Here is a 24,822-nt window from a genome sequence, read left to right as displayed (position 1 = left end):
TTGTTGGTCTAAATCTTGTTTACGCCAGCTCCTTGGCAAGAATTATACACTTGGCTGGCTAGCAAGCGTTCGAAGCTCCGGGACAAACTGGACACCATCCCGCACCCCCAACGGTTCTCCGAGAGGGGAGGGAATTGTAGGAGAGACTGGAGGTGAGGAAGAAGCCAGAGAGTTGTTAAGAGATAGAATGGGGAGTGGCCAAGAACACATAGAGTGGCCCAATGGCTTGGCGCACTGTACTAGCTGATGTACGAGACTCCCCTTCCGGAGGAGAGAGATAGAGAGAGAAAAAAAAAAGAGTTTTTGCCCCCCAAGGTCCCGGCGACGTCCGGATTGTATGACCAAGGGGGAAGGCAAGGGCAAGGCCTAGGCCAATGTAAAGCCCATTAGAAATTCCGACCGGAACCCAAGGTCCCGGCGACGTCCGGATTGTATGACCAAGGGGAAGGCAAGGGCAAGGCTAAAGGCCAATGTAAAGCCCATTAGAAATTCCGACCGGAACGGACAGAATGTCCGGGTCGAGGAGAGTGGTACTCGGCGTGGTACGCACAGAGATGGGCTCCGGGAGCCCGGGTCCGGCGAGACCCCAGAGGGAGTGAAGAACCGAGGTTCCACTCCGGATCCGAGACCGGCCTCGAAGCCGGGAACCGGAGCTACATCGACTGCTGGGTCCCGAGAGATGGGCTTCGGAGGGCCCGGGTCCGACGAGACTCCATAGGGAGCCCGAAACCAAAGTCCCACTACGGACCCAGAGCCGGTCCCGGAGCCGGGAACCGATGAGATCGACGACTGCTGGGCCCCCAGAACGGGGAAGCAGGGGCAGAAACCCGGTCCGCAGACCTCCTATAGCTGGAGCCGCGGCCGATCCCGAGGCCGGGGGCCGACGAGAGTAACAACTGCTGGGCCCCCAGAGCGCCCAATCCGAAAAGAGAGCCGGCCCGAGCGAAGTTCCCACGGCGAAGGGAGATATACTTATTTACTTCGCTCCTCGCTTACCTGTCTCCTCACAACCTTAGCACCTCATTCTACCGTGCCTATAAAGTCCTGGTAAAATAATAACACTGTGCGCCCTCTATGACCGAACCCCCCCCCCTCGGTCACTCCTCACTACTCATTCTACCATTAAAAGTGTCTTCACGTGAATTTCTTGTGGATATATTTCCCTTGGATTTCGTCTTGGTTTTCTTTAGCGATCTTTGGAAGTTTCTTTCCTCGGATTCTTAGGAGTATTGCAGTCCTTTCCAGCCCGATAAGTATCCTTTTTTGTTGAAAGGGAGGGTTTTGGGGACTGTTTTTATTCCTAGTGCGTTTCCGCCCTTAGGTTTTTTGCGGGGGTAGCAGTTCCGCGAACTGCCTAGGTTTCCCGCCATTTTCCCTTCCCCACGCTATAGGCGTGTCGTTGTATTTTCATGTTCATAGCATGTCTACATTGTATTTCTATTCACGATTTCTTCTTCTATATTTCGCTCTCTCATGTTCCTTTTCAGCTTGTGTTGATTTTGTTAGGCCACTTCGTAGCGTTTTTCGTATTTTGCCGTTGCTAGGTTACGCTACGTACCTCTACTCACCGTTATGTACCTCCCGTTATCTCCCGTTCTCTTGTTAGTTTGCATTTTTCCGTAAGCTTAAGAGTTAGTCTTTCCTTAATTCGAGCGTTTTAGTTTGTCTCGTAACCAGCTAAAGCTTTTTAACTACTCGATGTTTCGGCCAGGCAGAACCTGGTTCGAACACGATTTGTGTCCTAAGTGTAGAACCTACACCAGACGGGACCCACGCCTGGTCTGCATAAATTTTTCGCCAGCCCAGTGGCACTAGATAGACCAGTGGCTTACGAGTCTAAGAAGCAAGCTTTAGGGCAGGCTGGACTTGATTCCTTAGGCCATCGGTGCCCCAGAAAAAGATATAGGAGAGACAAGAGAGAGAGAGAGAGGAGGAGGGAGAAGTGGTGAGAGAGGTGGAGGAAAGTGGCCAGGAGAGGGCCGAAGGAGAGGTGGAGAGAGAGAGAAAGAGTACCCCTAACGGTCCCGGCGACGTCCGGTTGATTACGGCCAGAGGGAAGGGCAGGAGCAAGGCTCCTGCCAAGAAAAGACCTCTTGAGAAGAGGCACGGCTCGGCCGGGCTAGAGGCAACGTCTCAGTCCGGGTCGCAGCAAAGAGTACCCCTAATGGTCCCGGCGACGTCCGGTTGATTACGGCCAGAGGGAAGGGCAGGAGCAAGGCTCCCGCCAAGAAAAGACCTCTTGAGAAGAGGCACGGCTCGGCCGGGCTAGAGGCAACGTCTCAGTCCGGGTCGCAGCAAGAGAGACCCATAGAGCGCGGGCTACAGGCCACGGAGAGCTCGGGTCCGAGAGAGAGAGTACGACCGAGGGGTCGCTGAAACGGAGCCGGTCCCATAGCAGGCTCCGGGAGCCCGGGTCCGGCGAGAAAAAAAATATTTAAAAAAAAAAAAAAAAAAAAAAAAATCCCACCGGAAAGGACAGAATGTCCGGGTCGGGGAGTACTGGCGTGGTGGTACCCGGCGTGGTACGCACACAGAGACGGGCTCCGGGAGCCTGGGTCCGGCGAGGCCCCGGGTCCGGCGAGACCCCGAGTACGGCGAGACTCGAAGGGAAGGCAGAACCGAGGTTTCACTCCAGATCCGAGACCGCCCCCGGAGCCGGGAACCAGAGCTATACAATCGACTGCTGGGTCCTCAGAGATTGGCTCCGGAGGGCCCGGGCCCGACGAGAACGGGGGCGCAGGGGCAGAAGCCCGGTCCGCAGATCTCCAAACGGGATCCAAAACTGGTCCCGAAGTCGGGAGCCTACGAGAGTAACAACATTTACAACTGCGACATTTACAATAACATTTACAACTACAACAACATTTACAACGAGATTAACAACTGCTAGGCCCCCAGAACGGGGTAGCAGGTGCAGAAGCCCGGCCCGCAGACCCCCTAACCGGAGCCGCGGCCGGTCCTGAGGCCGGGAACCGATGAGATTACCAATGCCGGGCCCCAGAACGGGGTAGCAGGGGCAAGCGCCCAATCCGAAAAGAGAACCAGCCCCGAGCCAGGTTCCCACGACCTGGTTTGCAGAGCGTCGGGCAACCTGTCCGGCCTAGACGACGAGGTCGACCCCTAGATTTCGGGGTTACAGAGGACGGTTACTCCCGCTTCCCAGAATAGGGGGAGTGTCCCCCCCCCCCCCCCGGAACTAGCAGCTTGAGCGGCGACGACAGGTTCGAATCATTTGCGGGAAAACACCGCTACCACTACACATCCCAAATGTGTGTTTATTTATCGAGTACCTGCAGACACTCAGGGGTCATATTCTCCTCGCTAATTATACTCCTCTCTAATCATAATTCATCGCCATTTGCCTAGGTTAAAATCTTACTTGTGTTTAAAAACACTGTCGTTTAAAACACTGGTGAACCCACTTCCAGAACATGTTAAAATGCGTAAGACTGAGGGGTTTCAAATCGGTTCTCATGACGTACAGTATTCCGTAACTGCTAGGAAGAGAACTTTCTCGAGACTTGGCAAAGTGCCTGGAAACATATCGCTCATAGATCCTTGGCAAACTGCCAGAAAAAAAAAGGTACAACGTGGCACATTTGTTAAGAGAGGAGGGGGGGCCAAGCAGCCACCTGGCTTGACACGTGTAAGCTCAACTTTTACCGCAACGAGCTATCGACTACGTGAGCGATCATATGGAATAAGCCTTTCTTCCTATTTCTTTGGTGAATTACCAAGACAAACGCGTTAGTAAGTTGAAAAAGGGGTAGGATACAACCCCAGCAAGTTACAAGCGCTAACACGCTCCGAACATACAGCATGCGCTTCATGAGCAATGTTCGATGTTCCGACATCTTAAGTAGAGTTGCATTTCGTAGCACCTGATGGCCTAGTCTTGACTAGCCTAGGCGCTAGGTGGTTTCAATAGGAAGCTGGAAACCTTTACTGCACTACGAAATGGACACATCTCGACAGGAAGAGATTTGAGAAGTAACGGGTACGTTATCATAACATTCAATACGTGTTTATTACGTTAAATGTGGTGTTGATAAAACGTTGACATAAGATGTCTATGAGATATTACGTTATATTAATGTTATATTAATGTCTTAACGGAAATTGTTTTGAAATAATAGCCCCTAAAGGGTTTCGGTAACATATTTCTTACACCTCTAATAACGCTATCATAGCAAAAGACTAAACATTTAGTAACGCCTTTGTGTTTGCTGAGTAACTCCCTGGACTCCGTTAAACAGCCAGGATTTATGAGGTGGAATTTCTACAAACCCACCCTACACATCCCCTGTTGGGAGTTTGTTCCTGGTGAGTAGGGCTGTAGCTTAGTTAGCTCAGTGGTTAAACCCGGTGCCTTCCAATCAAAAGGTCCCCGGTTCAAGTCACCCCAAGATTAATGTATGTTGTCCAGTTACAGAGCTGTTGACAATTCATAGTCATGGACATTAAATATGAATGTACGAGACTGACTTTGGTCAGCTTGCGGCTTTGATAAGCCAATGAGGCTTCTTCACAAGTTCCTACTTGCAGGATGATCTAAATTACATACACAAATACATATACTGTAGTTGTAAAAGCCACATAGCAGCTGTAGCATTGATTAAGACTCTCATGAAGCAAACTGTCCATTCAGTACTCAATTTTTGGAGAGAACTGTGGTCAAGCGGTGTAGGCAGTGTACTGGTGATCTAAGGCTTGCAGGTTTTAGTCCTGGCCAGATCATTCTGTTGTTTCTTTGGGCAAGGCACTTTATCTCCATTGCGTCTTTCCATCCAGGAGGGATATCTCTCTGTTTAACAGGTTATTTTTGAGAAGGGTAATATTGCTAGCGCCTCTGGCTTCGTTATCGATAGATAGGCCGGCGCAGTTCAACCCTCAATATTATTATTAATATTATTTTTCATGGAAAGAACCTCCATGAAACCTCCCTACAGGGTACAGCTTAGGTCTACATCATCAAGGCAGTACTTTTCTTCAGAGGTTTTCTGATTGCAACTGGTTGATAACTAAAGGGGTCATCAGCGGTACTGTGGTACTGCACCAGTACTGCGAGTGCTGCTGTATTGCAGGTGCTAACAAGGTCATCATACAGGCCACTGTCCTTGACTTCTTTAGCAGCATATACAGAGAAACCACTTTCCTGCACCACAGTGGCGTCAGCAGGGCAAAGGATCGGCCCCAACACCCTATTTGCAAAGATAACCAGGTTTCATGTACTTCCGCCTCGCTCTCAGGACTGTGGGGTTGGGGCTCTCTGGAGTCCTCCCAAGCCCAAGTACAGGGCACTTTGATCACCATCCTCTCAGACAACACGATGGTGGTGGCATACTGTACAGTAGCTACATCAATAGACAGGGTGGCACCAGGGCAGAGGGACTGTGCCGTCTGGCATGGGAGACCCTCACCACAGCTGCAGAATCTGGCACGGCCCTATGGGTCTCCCATATAGCCAGAAAGGAGAGTGTGAGGGCCGATGCTCTGCCCAGGGGACAACTCGACCCCGACGAGCGAACCCTTCGCAAGGAATATGCGGTAGGTTTTTCCACATGTTCGGCATACCTCTGATAGACCTGCTTACGACAAAGGGCAACAATGGGCTGCCCATCTTTTGTAACAGGCGGTCCCACCTGCAGCCTTCCACATAGCGCCAGGTCCCTGCCTTGAGACGGACCAGAGGTTTAAATTCTTCCCCCCCTTTGGCATGATCAGCCAGATACTGAGGAAGATTCGCAGCTCCAAGGGTAAATTCATCCTAGTGGCTCCCTCCGGACCCCGGGTCCCAGACCGCAGGTCCCACACGCAGGCCCCAGACGGGGACGTCTGGTTTTCCAGACGGCTCCACGCTGGGCATTAGCCCAGACATTGACCAGCTCACCAAAGGCATGGCTAATCGCCGTCCACGAGTCAGACAGTTAGCCCCCTCTGCGGGGCTCTCAGCAGTGCTGCATGCCCTGGCAGGGCCGCTGTACGAATCAACGGGGAACGCTTCCCTGGCTGCTCTTACAAAGAAAACACCCTTCGTCATTGTGGTAGCGTCAGCGTGAAGGAGTTACCTCCCAGCCCTAACAACCAAACAGAACCACATCAGATTCGAGGGCCATGGGGCGAGGACGGTTCCAGACCCGTCCCTTATTGCCAAGAACCGGGCCTTGACTTTCTTGCCCGGGGACATTTTCTTTCCGGAAATCAAAACCCTTTCATCAGTGGCTGAGGACAAGCGATGGTGCCCAGTCAGGGCACTGAAGTGGTACTTAAACAGGACAGAGAAGTTGAGACAAACAACCTCCCTTTTCATCCTGCCACGACCACCTTAAACAGCAGCCGCCAAGGATACCCTATCCCGATGGCTAGTAGAGATGATCCACCCGTTCACGATGGGGGGATACCCGGCCAAGAGATCACAACATCAGTGGGGCCTCGGCTTCCACAGCTCTCTCTGCCGGTATCCCGATACAGGACATCCTCAAGGTGGCAGCGTGGAAAACACCAACTACGTTCGTCGCCTGTTACTTACCTGACACTCTACACGCCGAGGCAGCTTTTGGTAGCTCGGCGATGCGAGGTCCGGTTGGTACTTGGTCCCACCCCTCGGGCCTCCCACCATCGGGCAGTGCCACTCGGTGCTAAGGTTGTGAGGAGACAGGTAAGCGAGGAGCGAAGTAAATATTCCAAAACTTACTGGTTTGGATATTTACGAGTGACGAGCTTACCTGTCTCCATTCCCGCCTCCCTCCCCCGAGGGGGTGGGACACAGCCGGACGGGGGAGCAGTCGTTCGACTAGGCTCACGACTCCAAGCACAACACCAGATAGACAGAGCCAACAACTACTAAGAGTCACCGGCCAGGTCTATCGGTGAGGGTAACTTTGCACCCTGTGTTTTTCATATATGCGTACTCACCTAAGTTGTCTTAGGGTTAGCAAGTGTTGGGCCTTTACAGGATGAGGCTCCTTGTTAGGAAAAAGGGGTAGTTTTGCCTGCAGGGCTCAGGAGAGTGTCCCCCCCCTTACCCGCTGCGGCGGGGAGGATTACACTCTCCCTGCTAGGAAGGCATCAGTGCCTTTTGTTAAGGGCTCACCTTTGAGAAGTTTAGTCGACGGGAGTCCTTGGGGGTGGCCAGAGGATTCTGGCCACCCCTATTTCGGTGACCGTGAGGCCACTTTTAAGGAGTGGTCTCATGAGTAGTGAGGAGTGACCGAGGGGGGGGTTCGGTCATAGAGGGCGCACAGTGTTATTATTTTACCAGGACTTTATAGGCACGGTAGAATGAGGTGCTAAGGTTGTGAGGAGACAGGTAAGCTCGTCACTCGTAAATATCCAAACCAGTAAGTTTTGGAATATCCCCAGCCTCAGAGAGGGAAGGACAAATACGGGCACCGAACACCCGGCCGCGACACCACGATCAATCCCAGACCAAAGAATGCAACCTGATTTGTCCCCCCGGTGAGGAACTTCTGGTTTGCAGAACGTCGGTCAACCTGTCCGGCCTAGACGACGAGGTCGACCCCTAGATTTCGGGGTTACAGAGGACGGTTACTCCCGCTTCACAGAGGAGGAAAAGCCTTCTACATCGGGGGGATCGTTGCCCCCCGAAACTAGCAGCTTGTGCTGCCACGACAGGTTCGAATCAATGGCGGAAAAACACCGCAACCGCTACACCTTTAATCGCTACACATCCCAAATGTGTTAAACAAGTACAGTATCAGCAGAAACCAGGACATGACATAGTTTTCCTGGGCATTCATGGGTCAGATCCTCCTCGCTAATTATACTCCTCTCTAATTATAATTCATCGCCATTTATCTAGGTTTAAAACCTCACTTGTGTTCTAAAACACTTGTGGAACCCACTTTCAGAACATGTTAAAATGCGCAAGCCGAATATGTTAAAATGCGCAAGACTGAATGGTTTCAAACGGTTCTCGTGACGTACTCTCTCTGCTTTAATATCTTGGCAAACTGCCAAAAAGAGGACTATCTCAAGCCTTGGCAAACTGCCAGCAATGTGTATAACGCGGTACATTTGTTAAGAGAGGAGGCGGGACCAGGCAGTCACCTGGCTTGCCACGTGTGAGCTCAACGTTTGCTGCAACGAGCTGTCGACTATGTGAGCAATCCTATGGAATAAGCCTCTCAATTTCTCTGGTGAATTACCAAGACACACGCGTTAGTAAGTTGAATAAGGGGTAGGATAGAACCCCATCAAAGCTACAAGGGCTATCACGCTCCGAACATACGGGATACGCCCCATGAATAATGTTCGATGTTCCAAAACTTTAAGCAGAGTTGCACTTCGTAGCACCTGATAGGCTGGCCGTGACCATGCGCTAGCTGGTTTCAATAGGAAGTTGGAAACTTTCACTGTACTACGATAGTGATACAATTCTCATCTCGACATGAAGTGACTTGAGAAGTAACAGGTACGTTAGCATAACATTTAATACGTTTTATAACATCAAATGTGGTGTTGTTGAAACGTCGACATAACGTTCTATGAGATTTTAATGTTATGTTAATGTCATATTCATGTCCTTACGAAATTTGTGTGGATTCACTAGCCTGAAAACGTTTCGGCGACATTTTTTTTACACCGCAAATAACGTTATCATAACAAAAGACGAAGCGTTTAATAACGCGTTTGTGTGCGATGAGTAACTCCCCGGGCTCGGTTAAAGCAGCCAGGGATTTATGAGGTGGAATTCCTACAAACCCACCCTCTCACCGACTTCACGGTCCCTGTTGGGAGTTTGTTTCTGATGAGTAGATCTATAGCCCAGTTACTGTAGCTCAGTGGTTAAGGCCGGTGCCTTTCAATCATAAGGTCCCGAGTTGGAGTCACTCCAAGATTAATGTATGTCGTCCAGTCACAGAGTTGTTGACAATTCATTATCATGGACATTAAATACGAATGTAAGAGACTGAATTGGGTCAACTTGCGGCCTTGATAGGTCAATGAGGTTTCTTCACAAGTTCCTGCTTGCAGGATGATCTAAAATACATATATATACATTAATACATATATAGTTTTAGGAGTCACATACAGTATAACAGTTGTAGCATTGACCAAGATTCTGATGAAGCAAACTACCCATTCAGTACCCATCTTTCGAGAACACTGTGGTCAAATGGTGAAGGCAGTGGACTGGTGACCTAAGACTTGCAGTTTTGAGTCCTGGCCAGATCATCCCGTTGTGTCTTTGGGCAAGGCATTTTATCTCCATTGCGTCTTTCCATTCAGGTGTATAAAGGGGGACCTGTAAGATAAACTGTCAGTCGGGGGCTTTTTGGCTACCGCAATGAGGAGGGATCTGTCTCTATGTTTTGACAGGTTATCGCTGATCAGGGTTATTTTGTTAGGCGGGGAATGGTGCCAGAACAGACAGGTACTGCCAGCCGAGACCTCTCTGGCACAAGTGGTAGACTTCCTCACTCCCTCTTCGAGGAGGGAAAGCAAGCGTCAACCATCAAGAACTACAGGTTGGCAATTACCGCTATCCACCGCGGCTTTCCAGATGGGTCCACCCCGGGCAACAACGGGGACATCACCCAGCCCATCAGGGGGATGGCGAACAGGCGTCCTCGGACCAGATGGCTCGCCCCCTCGTGGAGTCCATCAGCAGCACTGCAGGTACTCACTAAATCACCATACGAACTACTGGCTTCAGCCTCGCTGGCAGCCCTTAGTAAGAAAACCCTTTTCCTTTTCCAAAGCAGAACCATATTAGGTTTGAGAACCACGGGAGAATGGTCCCCGATCCGTCCTTCATACCCAAGAACCAGGTCCTTTCCTTCCTGCCGGGGGACATCTTTATCCCTGAAATAAAGACGCCTTCCTCAGTCGCAGAGGACAAACTGTGGGGCCCAGTCAGGGCTCTCAAATGGTACTTAAACAAGACTCAACCCCTGAGAGGAACAACCATGTCCTTGTTCATACTACCCAGAGCACCTTTTTCAACGGTGTCTAAGGACACCCTCTCTCGGTGGCTGACGGAGATTATTCGCCCCTTCGCAGTTGGCACAACTTTAACGAGAGCCCATGACATTAGAGGAAAAGCGGCCTCGACAGCTCTTTTTGCAGGAGTCCCAATAGAGGTCATCCTTAAGGCAGCAGCTTGGCGGACACCAACGACGTTCGTCGCCTGTTACCTTTCAGACTCATTACAGGCTGAGGAGGCATTTTGTAGCGTGGTGATGCGAGATCCGGCGGGTACTAGGTCCCACCCCTCGGGCCTCCCACCATCGGGCAGTGCCACTCGGTGCATAGGTTGGGGGGAGACAGGTAAGCGAGGAACGAAGTAAATACTCCAAAACTTACTGGTTTGGATATTTACGAGTGACGAGCTTACCTGTCTCCATTCCCGCCTCCCTCCCCCGAGGGGGGTGGAACACAGCCGGACGGAGGAGCGGTCGCATTGACTTAACAAAACACCTTCTAGCACAGGCCAAGAGACCTGAGGAAAGGAGGTTCCACTACCGTACGAGCCCCCGTACCATCATCTATTGTTACCAGCGAGTTTGTTGCAAAGATAGTTTTATCTTGACCGGTAGTAACCGGTAGTAACTTGTAGTAATCGGTAGTAACTTGTAGTATCTCGTAGTAACTTAGGGCCACTATGAGTGACTTAGGGAAGAGTGTCTTAAAGTGTTTTATATATATATGGAGAAGCGTTATATATATATTTCCTTTATAATGTTGATACTCCTTTCCTTTGTCCGGTGTTCAGGGCCTTGGGCCTAACTTGTAGAGTACCTTCGGCTACCTTTTTTAGAGCTAAAGGGTACAGGCGTGGATGGGGTCGTAGAGGGTAGTCCCCCTCCCCACAGGAAGGGGAGTACTACCCCTCCCGTTGGAAGCGTCAGAAATTCGATGTTAGGCTAGGAGTCGAGGGGTAGCCCTCCCATTTGTCGGGAAGGACTACTACTCGACTCCAAGGCAGAGACCACTTTGGAGGGGCTTTGGTCTCATGAGAAGGAAGGTTGGTGACCCGTGAAGCCGGGTCACAGAGGGTGCACAGTGTTAAAAGGTTACCAGGACATTCTAGGCGCGGTAGAATGAGGTGCATAGGTTGGGGGGAGACAGGTAAGCTCGTCACTCGTAAATATCCAAACCAGTAAGTTTTGGAGTTTCTAATTACCGACGGTAGCAAGCTGTGTGTGTATTTTCTGGGATTGATGGTGGTGTCTAACACTTCTGTTACACCTCATTCGAAACTAGGTCATATTACCGGCATTAGACGTTTCTTTTTGCGCGAGTCTTCACACCCTTTAAAGGTGCCTTCCAGAGATTTAGCAAAATTTGAAAATTTGGAATTGCTACAGTATAAGAGATTTTACTAACTGTACATGTATGTCACCCTTTAAGAAATATTGTACAGTGCAACTTGGACATGTTTTTGTCCACAGACATAAAAAGTACCTTTTGTTGAGTGTTACCAATGCCAATGACAGTAGGCACTTTCATTGTACTGTACCCACTAGTCCCACATTATAAAACATCTTATAAAAAATGGTCACAGATCCATAGTCAACACCATGAAGACTGAGACCACAGTTGGAGAACACTTTAACCTTCCCAACCATACCATTAATGACATGTCCCTACAGGGGATTGAATCCTTAGGTAGCCGTCCTGACCTACTGTAGTACGAATCAGCAGAGTGAAACTGGATGCAACGCCTTCACACCATTCAACCTCATGGGCTCAACATTCAGGAAGGGCATGACTAACCTTTCTCCTCCTCCCCCCCCCTTCCATCTCCCCTTTTTCCCCTCTGTCACCCCTCTTCTCGTAGCTCTCTTCCACCCATTTTTTCCCCTTTCTGTCTTTGTCCTTCTCTAGTTTACTCCCTACCCTCTTAGGCTCTTTCCTTAATCCGCTCTTTGTTCCTCTACGGTTTATATCCTACCTCACCTCAACCCCCTGTTGGTTTCTTTCTTCTCTCCATCCCTGGTCTACTAATCCTCTAACATCTTTCTCTTTGGTGTTCACCCTGCTCATTAACCTGTCTGTATTCTGTGTGTGTTTTTGTCCTGTCTGTTACTGTAACTTGTCATTCAGCCTCTGAAGAAGATCCTTTTAGGATGAAAACGTCAGGCCCTCTTACCTTTACACATTACTAGAGTTTGAGCTAAAAGAGCTCAAAGTTAAGTATAGTGCTCCCCAACCCATCTGCCAGCTGTTGCTGTGAAATCTTCTAAGATTTTCTAAAATACCTTAAATCACCTTAAATCTTCCAGATTTTTAGACCATCAGTAGTTTATATTCAACCCCTTCAACATTCAAGCATAAACAAGAATGATGATGACTCAGAAAATGCCAAAGAAAACATTGCAGTAGATCACAATTTAGGGTTATTATCAGAGGGATCTTCACTGCTCTAATTGTAGTGTAATACGTTAGATCTACTAAAATTTTGCATCTGACAGCACAGTGGCTCTATACAGGATGTATACATGTACACATTGCTTTGTACAGTAACTGACAAGAGCAGAAATATTGTATACATTCTCAGGTGATTAGTTATTACATACTGTTTACTGTTAGTTAATTACTACATTACTGCAATAAAAGCAATCACCAATCTGTCCTGTAGGACTTAGCAGTATCATCCCTCAAACATTATTGCTTCAACTTCAAATACAAAACTGTATCAACAAGTTGCACCAAGTCAACCTACTGTACCTCTTTGTAACAAAACTTGTCTAGGCCGTTTACCAATTGTATTCCATAAATAACTTGGGGTTTAATAATTGAAGTTAAGTAATCGGTTGCCAAAAAAAATTTAGTGGTTATACAATAACACCAATCCATTTGGCTGAGAACAATAGTTATACCTCCTTGTGTGGAAGATTGCTCTATTATTCCCATTTTAGCATTAAAGTGCTCAAACACCAGTGATATGCTGTGATTTGGGGCAATTCATGTATTTGGGGATTTGTAGCCACAAATCAGTGTGTAAAAACTATACTCACAGTATTTGCAGGTACAGTACGCTAAAGTCAGTTTGTTTCAGCTAGTCTGTCTCTTCGTTAAGGTTAAAATTTCAAAGTTGGTCTCTCTACGATCAGTAAAACTTCTCTCTTAAAAAGTTCTCTTAAGCAAAATTTGATCATTTAGATTTTAGATTTCACTTCTGTTATGATTCATCCTTGTGTGTTGTTGTACTATAGCTATAGTACTGCATATATACCACCTGCCCTGCAGATCCCAAATAATCTTTTTGGTTGTTTGTGGTTGGTTATGGTTGTTTGTGTTTGTTTACTGGTTGTTTGTGATGTTTCAGAAAGTGGGAATCACTATATTTGTATAGTTGCTTCACATTCTTATCAGAAAAAACACACCAATGAAAACCAACTTGTTGTTTGTGTGTGGTCTTTTATGAAGTTGTAACTTGTTTTGATACTACATGTCTACATGAACTTAGGATGTTTGAAGCAAGGATGCTGTTTATGGAAATTACAAATTTACGGTGTTCCTCTCTTACACGCATCTGTCTCCAGTCTACTGATGTACTTTCCTCATCTACCTTGCTAACCAACAAAGTGGTTATATAATTGGTCCCAAACCAGTAAGTTTTGGGGAATTTTACAACTATTATAACAATTACTAATAAATTGCAGTACCTGTATTGTCACAGTAACATGGATAAGTTGGCAACACTGCTTCAGGGAAACCATTCTGGTGGAATATTTTCAAACTGTAACAGAATTACATGTTTCCCTGAAATGGAAACTTATGTTCATATGTTTTTGGCCCACATGATTTCTATGAATTTTTTTTTTCCAGCACAGAAGGAATTATATGTAACCTAACTGTACTTAATAAAGTCTTTTACTATGAGTACTAAGATATGTACTGTTATATGTTGTTTGTACACTAAATGGTTTTCATTTACTCTTTTGCTCCTTCTAGTAGCTCAAAGCCAGCTCACCAACAGGTATCCTCTCCTTGAATAAAGAGAACCTTGACATCATGGCGGCCTTCGCAGAACGAGTGACCACATTCTATGACTATATGTTGGAGAAAGGAGGTATGTACTGTAGATATGTTGAAATTGCATTTCAAGGAGGTCTTCTAAAAATTACATTTCCTATTTCAATCATTAGTGAAAAATCCACGACTTACTCTGAAAATCTTGTCTCTCGATTGCCTGTTTGTCTGTCGTACGTGACACCATGTGCGCACATGGCTAGTAGTTTTTCTCAACACGTAAAAGAACATACAAAACAGGCAAGCCCCTCAAAGGCGGGAGAGGAACAAGGGAGGCCAAAACCGACAAAACAAGTAACAATTAGATTGAGTAGATTGATTACAACCAATCAACGAAGTAAGACTTGAAACTATTTGGAAAGAAATTTTGTTGTCCAATTCCTGTTTTGGAAGTGATTAATACTATCAGAAGAAGGGTGTGAAAATGTGCGAAATGTTGAGCACGTACTGAATCAAATTTCTTGTTCACCTGTTCATCGGTCCTCGATCACTTTTGTGGTAAAATTTGGAGGATCATCGAGAATATCTGATGTAGATCAACTTCAATCTGAATATGAGAAATACCAGAGCTAGGTTTGATAAAAACGTGTGGACCAAGATGCAAACTGCTGAGGTTCAATACATTGCAACTCTGCTATCGAGATCCATTGAGTACGATGTAATGTCATCACTGCCCATTTGATACTAGTCTTACTTGTATATAACTTGAGAAGGGCATGCAAAACAAACATATGGTAGTAGTACAGCACTTTCCAAAAACAAGTAAAAATTATGAAAATTTCAAAGGAAAAAAACAATTATTATTTTTAGGGTGGGAAGTGGAAGAGTGTGATGGTAGTATTTTAACATCACATTAAGATATATAGCTTGTTATGCAAATTCTTTAATTTTGTAATTTGAATTAAGTTTTGATCAAATTATCAATGTTAATTTCTTAATTATGAATTATCCATTGCAGATCCAAGAGTAGAGGACTGGCTTCTCATGAAGAACCCCTTACCTATCATTGCCATCGAGTTCTTCTACTTGATCGGTATTGTTTGGTTGGGGCCTAAGCTCATGGCAAACCGTCAGGCCTATGACCTGAAGGGCTTTATGATACTCTACAATGGCTTTCTGGTGATCCTATCAACGTACATGTTTTATGAAGTAAGTAATTATCATGTACATACACCTGTAGTAAGCTTTTTACCCCCAAAAACCCACAAAAAGTGTTTTTCACTTTTTGTTTGACATGTTCATATTTGTTTTCCAAATGAGGAGAGGACACTCCTGGAGGGGGGAGGGGGGAGGGGGGGAGGTGGGTCACCAGCCATAAACCACAGTACCTGTACCTTGTAACCTTCATACTATGTAACCTCGGAACAAAGCCTATAAAATTGGTTGAAGGGATGCAAGGGGAGTGGGGTGGGGAGGGGGAGTGAAATGTAACACAAATCATGTTACACAATAATGATCAAATATGCTTTGATTTTATTTTGGTAGGGTATTATTTTGTTTTCCAGTATAAATTACAACCAACTAATCGCTTTGGGATTATATGGACACATGTGTCACTTGTAAAACTAAGAATTTGGTTTTCCAGTAGTGTTGTCCATGCACTCAATTTAATGGGGGGGGGGGGTTAAGGTTAAAGCAAGCGATTTGGTCTTTTCGACTGTTCGATTGGATTGTGAACACCTCCCCCCCATTCATGGCTCTACCCAGAAGATTTATTGATAAATTTGATTGAGTTTGATTGGATCGTGAACACTTCCCCCCCCCATTCATGGCTCTATCCAGAAGATTTATTGATAAATTTGATTGAGTATTATAAAGAGGTTTGTGTTTCCTTAATTTTTTCACCATTTCTGTTCTGTTTTGTCTTTCAGTTCCGTATATCCTCCTGGCTTGCCAACTACAGTTACAAGTGCCAACCGGTCGATTATTCAAATGATCCTCTAGCGTTACGGGTATGTCTCGACGACCGTAGACTTTTGTACTTACGATGGTTGCGTGTCAGACACATTTGAAGCAGTCATCGTTTTGTGTTTGACACCATTTTCTTTATAATTTGGCCAATCCTTGCAAATTTAACGTTGTGAAACTAAGTTTTCCATTTTCCATCACTAGTAGTTAAACTGAGACAACCTCTTAGAGGTTATACAAAAGAAAAGATTTAATGAGGGAGTAATTAGTAATTCCATTTATAAATCCTAACAATTTTTGTTCTCCCTTTCAGAAATTGTTTAACTTTCATCTTCTTTCCTGTTGTATGATGGAATTTCACAGAGTTCCTGACACTGTGGGGTGGGGTGGGGTAGGGGGAAGGGAGATGGAAGGAGGGAGGGAGGGTCAAGGTAGAGCTGAGGGTGGACATGGCTGTCCAATTAAATTCAAGCTCAAAGGTTTTTGAATGGGCCAAAGAAAAACAAAGAAAAATTATTGTAGCATTAACTTTTCAAACATTTCATACTTGAAGTTTGTGATCTGTTTGGTATCGGTTGCTATATTAATTAATGTTGCTTCAAAATGTGAACTCTGCTTACATTCTTATTCTATCAAGATCCAAATATTTACCTCTTTTTCCCCGTTCATTTTGCAGATGGCGAGTGTTTGCTGGTGGTATTTCTTCTCAAAAGTCATCGAACTCTTGGATACGATACTATTTGTGCTTCGGAAAAAAGACAAACAGATAACGTTCCTTCACGTCTTTCATCATAGTTCAATGATCATAAATTGGTGGCTGGGAGTCAAGTACGTAGCCGGGGGACAATGTAAGTACAATAGGGGGGAGGGGGCAGGGGGTAAACTAGGTACAGGGGGGGTGGGTAACACAAGGGAAGGATGAACACATAGTTGAACACATAGTTCAATGATCTTAAATTGGTGGCTGGGAGTCAAGTACGTAGCCGGGGGACAATGTAAGTACAATAGGGGGAGAGGGTAAACTAGGTACAGGGGGGTAACACAAGGGAAGGATGGGGCAAAGAAGAGGGTGCTGGATAGGAGACAAAGGAAAATTAGGAACTAAGGAAGTACTTCGTGGTAGTAAAGGAAAGAATTACATAGCTGGGGCAATGTAAGAACAAAAGAAAAAGTCACTTGTGGGGCAGGGTATAAATTAGTTACAGAGGGGGTTAAACAAGGGAAGGATGGGGGTGAAGAAGAGGGAGCTGGATGGGATAAAAGGAACTAAGGAAGTACCGCATGCTAAATTAGGAGACAAGTAAAATGCTGAAGGACAATGTGAGTGAAAAAGATAAATTTACTCTAGCTACCAACTTGAGCTTAACAAGCTACCAAGGATTAGACAAGGTAAAATTGACCAGTGGTCTTAACGGACATTCTTTCAAAAAAGCCGCATTTAAAAATTCTCCTTTGTAAACCTTTCGTACATCCCCTCCAGGTCTAGCCATGACTTCTGTAAACTTTCGTACTGTGCCGTAAAGAAAACATGACAAAAAAAAAACACGGCCTCTATTGGCAAATTTTAGACTCTTCTGAATGTGTGTAGTCCATATGCACTTTTATTGCATTTGATTTTCTCCCATTTGATATTTTTTAACAGTTGACAAAGATGTTCTGAGATATATGTATTATTTTCCCTCTTCCCGACAGCTTATTTTTTAGCGATGTGTAACTCCTTCATACATATCCTGATGTATTCATACTACGCCTTAGCAGCCATTGGTCCTCACATGCAAAAGTACCTCTGGTGGAAAAGATATATGACACAGATGCAATTGGTGAGTGAGAGAGTCTGGCTGGATTTATGCCAACCGGGGGTGGCGGGGAGGGGGGGGGGGGGGAATTTGAGTAGTGGAAGATGAAGGATGGGAGAGAGTGTGGCTATATGACATGTTCTTGTCATCTTCCTGATTAGAAATTAAAGAGAGGGAAGATTCGCGCACAAAGAAATGTCTGAGGCCGGTAATCTGACCTAGTTTCGAATGAGGTGCAACAGAAGTGTTAGCCACCACCATCGATCCCAGAAAATACACACACAGCTTGCTACCGTCAGTAATTATACACTGGTGTACAGTCAATACATGCAGCTATGGTCAATACCCACAACACAGTGTACATATAGCAGTGATGGACATCTCAGCAGGGAGTTGTTATGGAACTCCCTGATCTCAGGTCCAGATAAAAGATAACAAGGTATCACGTTTCATTACTGTCTGCATTTTGTAGCGACAAGAAGAAAACTTCACTTGCAAGCAATGGAAAGTTTTTCAGAGGGTGGCACAAGGTTTGGGGCGAGTCTTCAATGCCTTTAAGCTATTTATGTAAGTTATAGATGGTATGGGTGAATCTTGGGCCCCACTGTTCTTCAAAGATCTGAAGAATACAGTTAAATAGCTGATAATGTCTTGCCAGTGTTATATGGTTTATTTCATAATTTACAAAATCCTTGGGCGTGGCCTGCGTAGTAGGCACTAAGTCCACCAAAGCGGGATGTTTGATTCGAGTGGCATTGCAGTTGGTGGGGTCTTGCCTACAGTATGTGGTTGTGTGTATTGGTGGGTCTTGCCTATGAAGTTGTGTATTAAAACCACTATTAAGTGAATGATATATTGCTATATTAAACAGTTGCATGCTCACTGACATATCTAATGCGATTTATATTTGTTGTATGTCATACCAGTTTAGAGAATACATGCATACAGAATTTCATATTGGTCCATGGTTTCTACTGGGTCGGTCTCTGTAGCGTATTTTTCCTGCCCTACACTAATGAGGCACACATCCAACCCAAGAAGATAGGCCGAAGCAATCGGGTCCAAACATATCAGATACACCGTCTGAGCAAATATCAACCCCACTTGGCCTAGCTAACTTGATCTATCTTCACGATTTCACAATTTGGTACAATCTACTACAAAACATCAAGATTCTTAGAGGCCAGTTAGTTTCACAATTTAGCTACACGATGTATTTACACTTCATTGATTCCACACAATAGATCCAAGTAGATGTAGCTGGAGATTTGATCTTGTGGTCAGTAGGGAGATATACCACTTAATAAACTGTCACTGTCGGCTGCCAGAGAGGGCAATAAGATGTCACCTAGCTTGACTAACTATTGCCCCAGATCTTGGAGGGGCCAAAACCCGCTACGTCTCTGGTTAGCGGCTACATAGTTCATTCAGCTCACTTTCTAGTCAATGTTGTCTAGATAGTATGTTATTTCAAAATAACATACTCCACTCATCCAGAAAAGCAAATTGCTTCATGGAGGGAAAAAATTTGATTAACATGATGATTGTATTTGTTTTTTCTTTTCCATGACATTTTCAGGTACAATTTCTTACTGTCCTGTGCCACACCGGATACAACATATACGTGGGCTGTGATTTTCCTAGTGGCTTCAACTATGCAGTAATGGCCTACGCAATGTTTCTTACATCACTCTTTACTAACTTCTACATCCAATCCTACTTGGGAAGAAAAGAGAATAGCAAAAGATCGGAATAACTTAGCAGGCTTGGCCCTATGACATTTCTGACGAAAAATTCTGTTTTCTCTGCTGCATTTTGTTGGTAGTTTCTTGGTGAATATGTTATATTTGAAAAGCATTTTGAGGAGGGGGGAGGGGGGGCGTGTGGACATTTATGCTACTTTTCAATGTTTTTATTATTTTATTTGTATTGCTATAGAGTATGTGTATTTTAGTAAGTACAACGGTTTGAGTACGAGTACAAGTAAAATTACCTTTATTAAAACCACCAGTATGAAAACAAGCCTCTGGTTTCTTTTGTTGCACTTGTCATAAAAATGTGGAGACTCAATATGAGGGTATATGTTTTAACTTTTGGTAAAATAATTCAATAGCATGAAGGAGTACTCCCTCTTGCACTAGAATCTGTACTAGATTCGGAAAATTCAGAGTTCAGGCTACGAGTGCGAATCCATCAGGGCACATGTAAGTACAGGCAACTTACTTTGCCAGAGTACAATTACGTAGTCATCACTACTGTAGTCTGCTGTCTTGGGATTTATGAGAAAAAGCGACTCAGGGCTGCAGTTGCTATGCTAAATTAGAATGATGGTTCATTCATTAATACTTTACTTTCATACCCGTCTCCGATAAAAACAACTCAGTGGGGTTGAAACCCTATGCCTCGTGAGGACCAACATCTCTGAACCAAGGTTTCTTGGTCTGTAATTATGCGTTAGGGTATATCAAACAATTTAAGCTCCTATATACCTTGGCATAGGATCAGCAACTTTTTGTAAGGTCGTTGCTATGGCAACCACCACAAAAACAGTAAAAATCATCTGTAACTTCTAAAATAATGGAAGAAAACTAGTGATGATGGTGTCAAAACATAGGTAATTGTGCTCTGTGGATACAGTGGTACCATCCAACTGTGTGGGTTTCATAACCAGTTCCACTCATTTTGTTGGTCATGTCAGGGGCTGATGGGCAGGCTAGCGGATTAAAAGAACCCTTTACTGGAACCAGAGTGCCGCTGGGTCCTAGAAGGCTACTATTTCCTGTTGGGTGAAAGGTTAAATGTGGTATTCGTTTTAAACCCCAAGCAGTGTTAGTTGGATCAGGCAGCCGGTGGCAATTCATACCACAGTCGTCTGCCTCCCTGAGCCATATACTTACTCTATAAAGTTTGTCCAATATCCTTGTCGTATTAATTGCAATTACTTGGCAAATTTTTCTAACATGTCTTAAAATAAGATCTCCAGTCCCAATTCTTATATGCAAAGTAGGCTACCCTGGGTTGCTTTGGTTTATTAGAAGTTGTCTACCTGAAGTTGTGATGTTTCCCTTTGAATGTAACAAATACTTTTAATCAGTTATTGTGACATCCAAACAAGAACTGTGATATATAGGCTGCACATCGCAGGTGTAACAACTGTAACAGACAAGGGAGTTTTCCTTAAAATTTTCATAGCCATGTTGTTTTTACCTGTTTGATCCTACAGTTTTTCAACATTAGACACTGAATGAATGATATTCTGTCAGTGGATTGAACAAAGTTTTACCTTTTTGTTGGAGACAATTCTACTGATCTATGACATTCCACCATTTAACTGATAATAACAAATTTTCTTAATATTGCATATGGCTATTCTCTTTTCAATAATTTTTCAATTTGATGACATGATTCAACCTTTTATGAACACAAAACAAGAGAGAGATCATCTTGGTTGCCATGGTAATATCAGTAGTGTAATAGAGGATAAACCTTGGCTTACAAGCACAAGCAATAGTTATATTAGGTCAGCATTCCTGCTGTGCATGTTGTTCTGTTGGGGAGAATTGATTCTTCCTTTTTACATTTTTTGGCCAAATCTATTCTAACATAACATTTGTACGTGAAGTATTTGCAAGTTTGAAATTTTATCATTTCTTACTTTTCCTTCTGTGTCGGTCCTTCTGTTTATTTTTGAAGGGCAATGACAGTATTTATCTCATTTCTCTAAAGTTGTATGTAATGCTGCAGGCTTTGGATTTTGGTTTTTTATCTTTTCTTTTGTGTATTCATTTATGAACGGTCAAGGATGCTATCTATAGTCAGTTATAGTTATAATCCACTTTGGTTGATCCACTTTGGGAGTAGAAGGAATGTTTATTTATTTTTTTGGTAGAGGTCAAAGGTTATTTGAGGTCAACATATGTCAAAGTAAGTCTTTGGGTACAAATGAATACATCAACGCTTGGCTATGCACAGTCTTTCAAAGGTTGATATTAATATCTGTCACATTCATTTGGCAGTCTCAGGACAACAGGATCAATGCAAAAAAACATGCAATTTATTAGTTCAGTCTGAATTGTTGCTGCGTTGAAGTACTATTCATTCATATATCACATTAGTATTAAGTATAAATAGAATTAATTTAAGCTCGACATGTGCTAAGAAAATTCAGGTTTGATCGTTTCTGGTCATATTTTAACAATGTCATATGAATTCTGTCACTCTATGAACATTGCAGTTGCCTTAATATTGGACTATCTTTGAGAGTTTGGAAATAACTCGGAGGTTTACAAAATGTAAGAACTGTTTAAAAAAGAAAGAAAAGAAAAACATGCTTGTAAAGGTTTGAGCAAATTTCATAAAATAAAGACAGTGTAGATCTTAGTTGATTCATTGTCAGTTACTTTTTTAACAGTATTGAGTATTAGTTAACAGTACTTTTTACTGTATGTTTTAACAGTATGGAGTATATTTTAACAGTATTGAGTCTAAAAAAAAAAAGTGAGAGAAGAACGGTTCTGTGATCATCGAAAATTGAAGAGACAGAAGAACAGTCGTTGTTTGTAGAAGGTAACTCCAATTAAGGTCTGTAGAGTTATTTCAGTAAACATATAGATATGCACTGTAGATTTATTAGTACATTTAACATTTAGTATTTCTAATATATAGTAAACCTATATATTGTAATGGGTTTGCTAATTCAAGGACACTTTTTATTCTGTGTCATTTTGACAATTAATTTTGATCACACTGTACCTTAACTATAGAAAAAAAAGAACAAAAGTTTCAATATTGGTAAATCAGATCAGATTTTTTTCCTAAAGAATTTTGAACCTTAATATAACCAAGATATTAAAGTGCAGTAGGCATGGTAACTTTCATTGATTAAAAATCTATTATAATGTAAAAATTACTTCAGATCAGATTCAGAATCTTCCCTCCTTTCTGGTTTAATAAATGATTTTGGAAATTTGTACTTAAATCATAAATTATCATTCGTATCGTTATTCAAATGTCTGTTCATTTCATGTTCTATCGTTTGATTGACATGGAATGCAGATCTTATATCCTGAAATATCCCTGATCTTTTGATATCGGGAAAAGGAACCTACGGTGACAGCAAGTTAGATCGCTCCATACATTTGCTATTTTAGACAATTGAATATTTCCTTTGTTGTAATTAGAAATGAGAACATTAGTGGAACGAAACAACATGTTTTCGTCGGGGTTCGGTGACCAACATGCAGCGATCGAAGAACAAATAGCTGTTCCTCAAAAAAGTTTGAGGCTTGATATTAATATGTCTGCATCATGATGGAAATTATAAGACATTTCCCTCCTATTTACATAAGAGATTTATCTTTAAACAAAAATTTGGTTTTAATTCTTTGAATAAATGGCAGGTTGGAAAGGGAATGGGTAGAGGAAGGGGGAGGAAGTGGGATAACAAAAGGTTGGGAGAACGCAACGTTGGGAGAATGCAAGTGCAGTTTTCAAGACAATTTGCACACATCTGAGATGTAGACCTAAATGTGAGGGATGGGAAGGGGAGGGGAGGGTAAGATTTTTGAGTGCCAACCATTTTTCTACTTTTTGTATTCAGATGTAATTCCAACTATCTTTCATGAAGTTGATGTGCATTCCTAAAGGATTAATCACTTCTTTCTTGAAACAAATTTGTAAGAACTTCAGTATACATAATAAACAATGAATAACATAAAAAAATGAAGGGACCCATCATCACCCAACATCTGTTCTTCTTTTGTGTGTGTCTGTTTGTGTTTGCAACAACCAGTAGTTTAAAGGCCAGTCCTTCTGTGTGTGTGGGGGGGGGGGGGCCTTGTTTTGTAATTTAATTGGTGACACTCCCACTGTCATAGGAATAAATCATCCTGCATGATGTTCCAAGCCGGAAGGCAAATACTAAAGTGACCATCTTTTTTCCAATAAATACGGGAACATGCTGTTAGTATTGACGCATCCCCCACCCCCTCACATTTTGACATCAAGGGGTTATGAACCAAAACTACTTGTTTTAAGGGAGGTTGGAATTTTGATGTCCTTTGAGCGTTTTGGTGGTTCTATGTTTTAAGGATGATGTTCAAACGTTTAGAACACTTTATCCTGAAAAAGGGTTTTTGGCCCAAGATGTAAAAAGGAAAGAAACTTGGGTCTAGCTATATGCTTATATGGCCAATGTGAAGTCCGCATCGGCAGGTACTTTACTTCATTATTTTGATTGAATTGATTACAACTTTAAACTTTCTGAACATTCACTTGACCTCTCACGTAGCATATTCAGCGCGGTTAGACAAGAGAGGTCTTATCCATATTCTCGGCAACTGCTATGGAGTTATTTCGGCATGATTTTCCAGACAAACTGCACCCGCCAATTTTGGAAAACTATCAGCCATTTCCAGACGTGTTTTTTTACTTTCTTTTCCTTGTTGGAAATCATTTCTGGTGTGGTTCAGCATCCCCACAAGCCCCCCCCCCCCCACCCCCTCTCTCTCTCTTGCCTATAATAGTACACACCAACCAAAGTTTGAGTTGTCTTCAGTCACACACGAAGCCATTTTTAAAGGCGTATTGGCCAATTTTCTTTGCCAATTGCGCTGAGTCGATCCTCCCTATTCATCACGCTATATGAGCGATTCGTTCCTGCGATTGCGACGGCCTTTGCCACGGGATGTGAAGCATCGGTTTATAGGTTTGGATGGACAAACTTAGGATCGATACCTCTGGTGTGCATCCGTAGGGAAAAGCATTTCATTTTGCACTTTAATATAGATATTCAGATAACTCATTTCCCAGAGAGTACATGGGAAGCGAAAGTGGCCTTCAAAACAGCAATGTAAAGACGCATTTAGATACTTTCACTTCTTTGTGTCTACCGATAAGAGCTAGAGCTCGCGGTTGTTATACGTAATATTATTCTAAGTAAAATAAAACTGTTAGCAAACTGCTTATCCATTAGAGAGCCTGTGTAAGAGAATGTGTAAAGTAAGTTGGCCTGACGTTTCGATCCTAGCAGGATCTTCTTACAAGGCTAAAAGGTAATATAATTCTGTCAGAACAGCGGTCGTGCAGTAGGGAATCTCCCGCGACCCTCGAAATT

At 43.8% G+C, this 24,822-nt stretch overlaps 1 protein-coding gene across 1 annotated transcript in view; it reads left to right on the top strand.

Annotated features, from left to right (window-relative positions):
- LOC139978963 (uncharacterized) overlaps window positions 1-24,822 on the top strand; it is a 41,893-nt gene that overhangs the window by 7,481 nt on the left and 9,590 nt on the right. Inside the window, exons 2-8 of the mRNA XM_071989571.1 lie at window positions 13,927-14,044; window positions 14,963-15,153; window positions 15,876-15,956; window positions 16,589-16,760; window positions 17,605-17,732; window positions 19,288-19,461; window positions 19,822-19,912. Coding sequence (XP_071845672.1) covers window positions 13,987-14,044; window positions 14,963-15,153; window positions 15,876-15,956; window positions 16,589-16,760; window positions 17,605-17,732; window positions 19,288-19,461; window positions 19,822-19,912 — 895 coding nt within the window. The 5' untranslated portion in view covers window positions 13,927-13,986. The remainder of the gene's footprint in view (window positions 1-13,926; window positions 14,045-14,962; window positions 15,154-15,875; window positions 15,957-16,588; window positions 16,761-17,604; window positions 17,733-19,287; window positions 19,462-19,821; window positions 19,913-24,822) is intronic.

This window comes from Apostichopus japonicus, chromosome 2 (assembly GCF_037975245.1).
Source record: "Apostichopus japonicus isolate 1M-3 chromosome 2, ASM3797524v1, whole genome shotgun sequence".
In the NCBI taxonomy this organism is placed as follows: Eukaryota; Metazoa; Echinodermata; class Holothuroidea; order Aspidochirotida; family Stichopodidae; genus Apostichopus; species Apostichopus japonicus.
The sequence above is the reverse complement of the archived record's forward strand: the minus strand, read 5'-3'. Positions and strand labels throughout refer to the sequence as shown.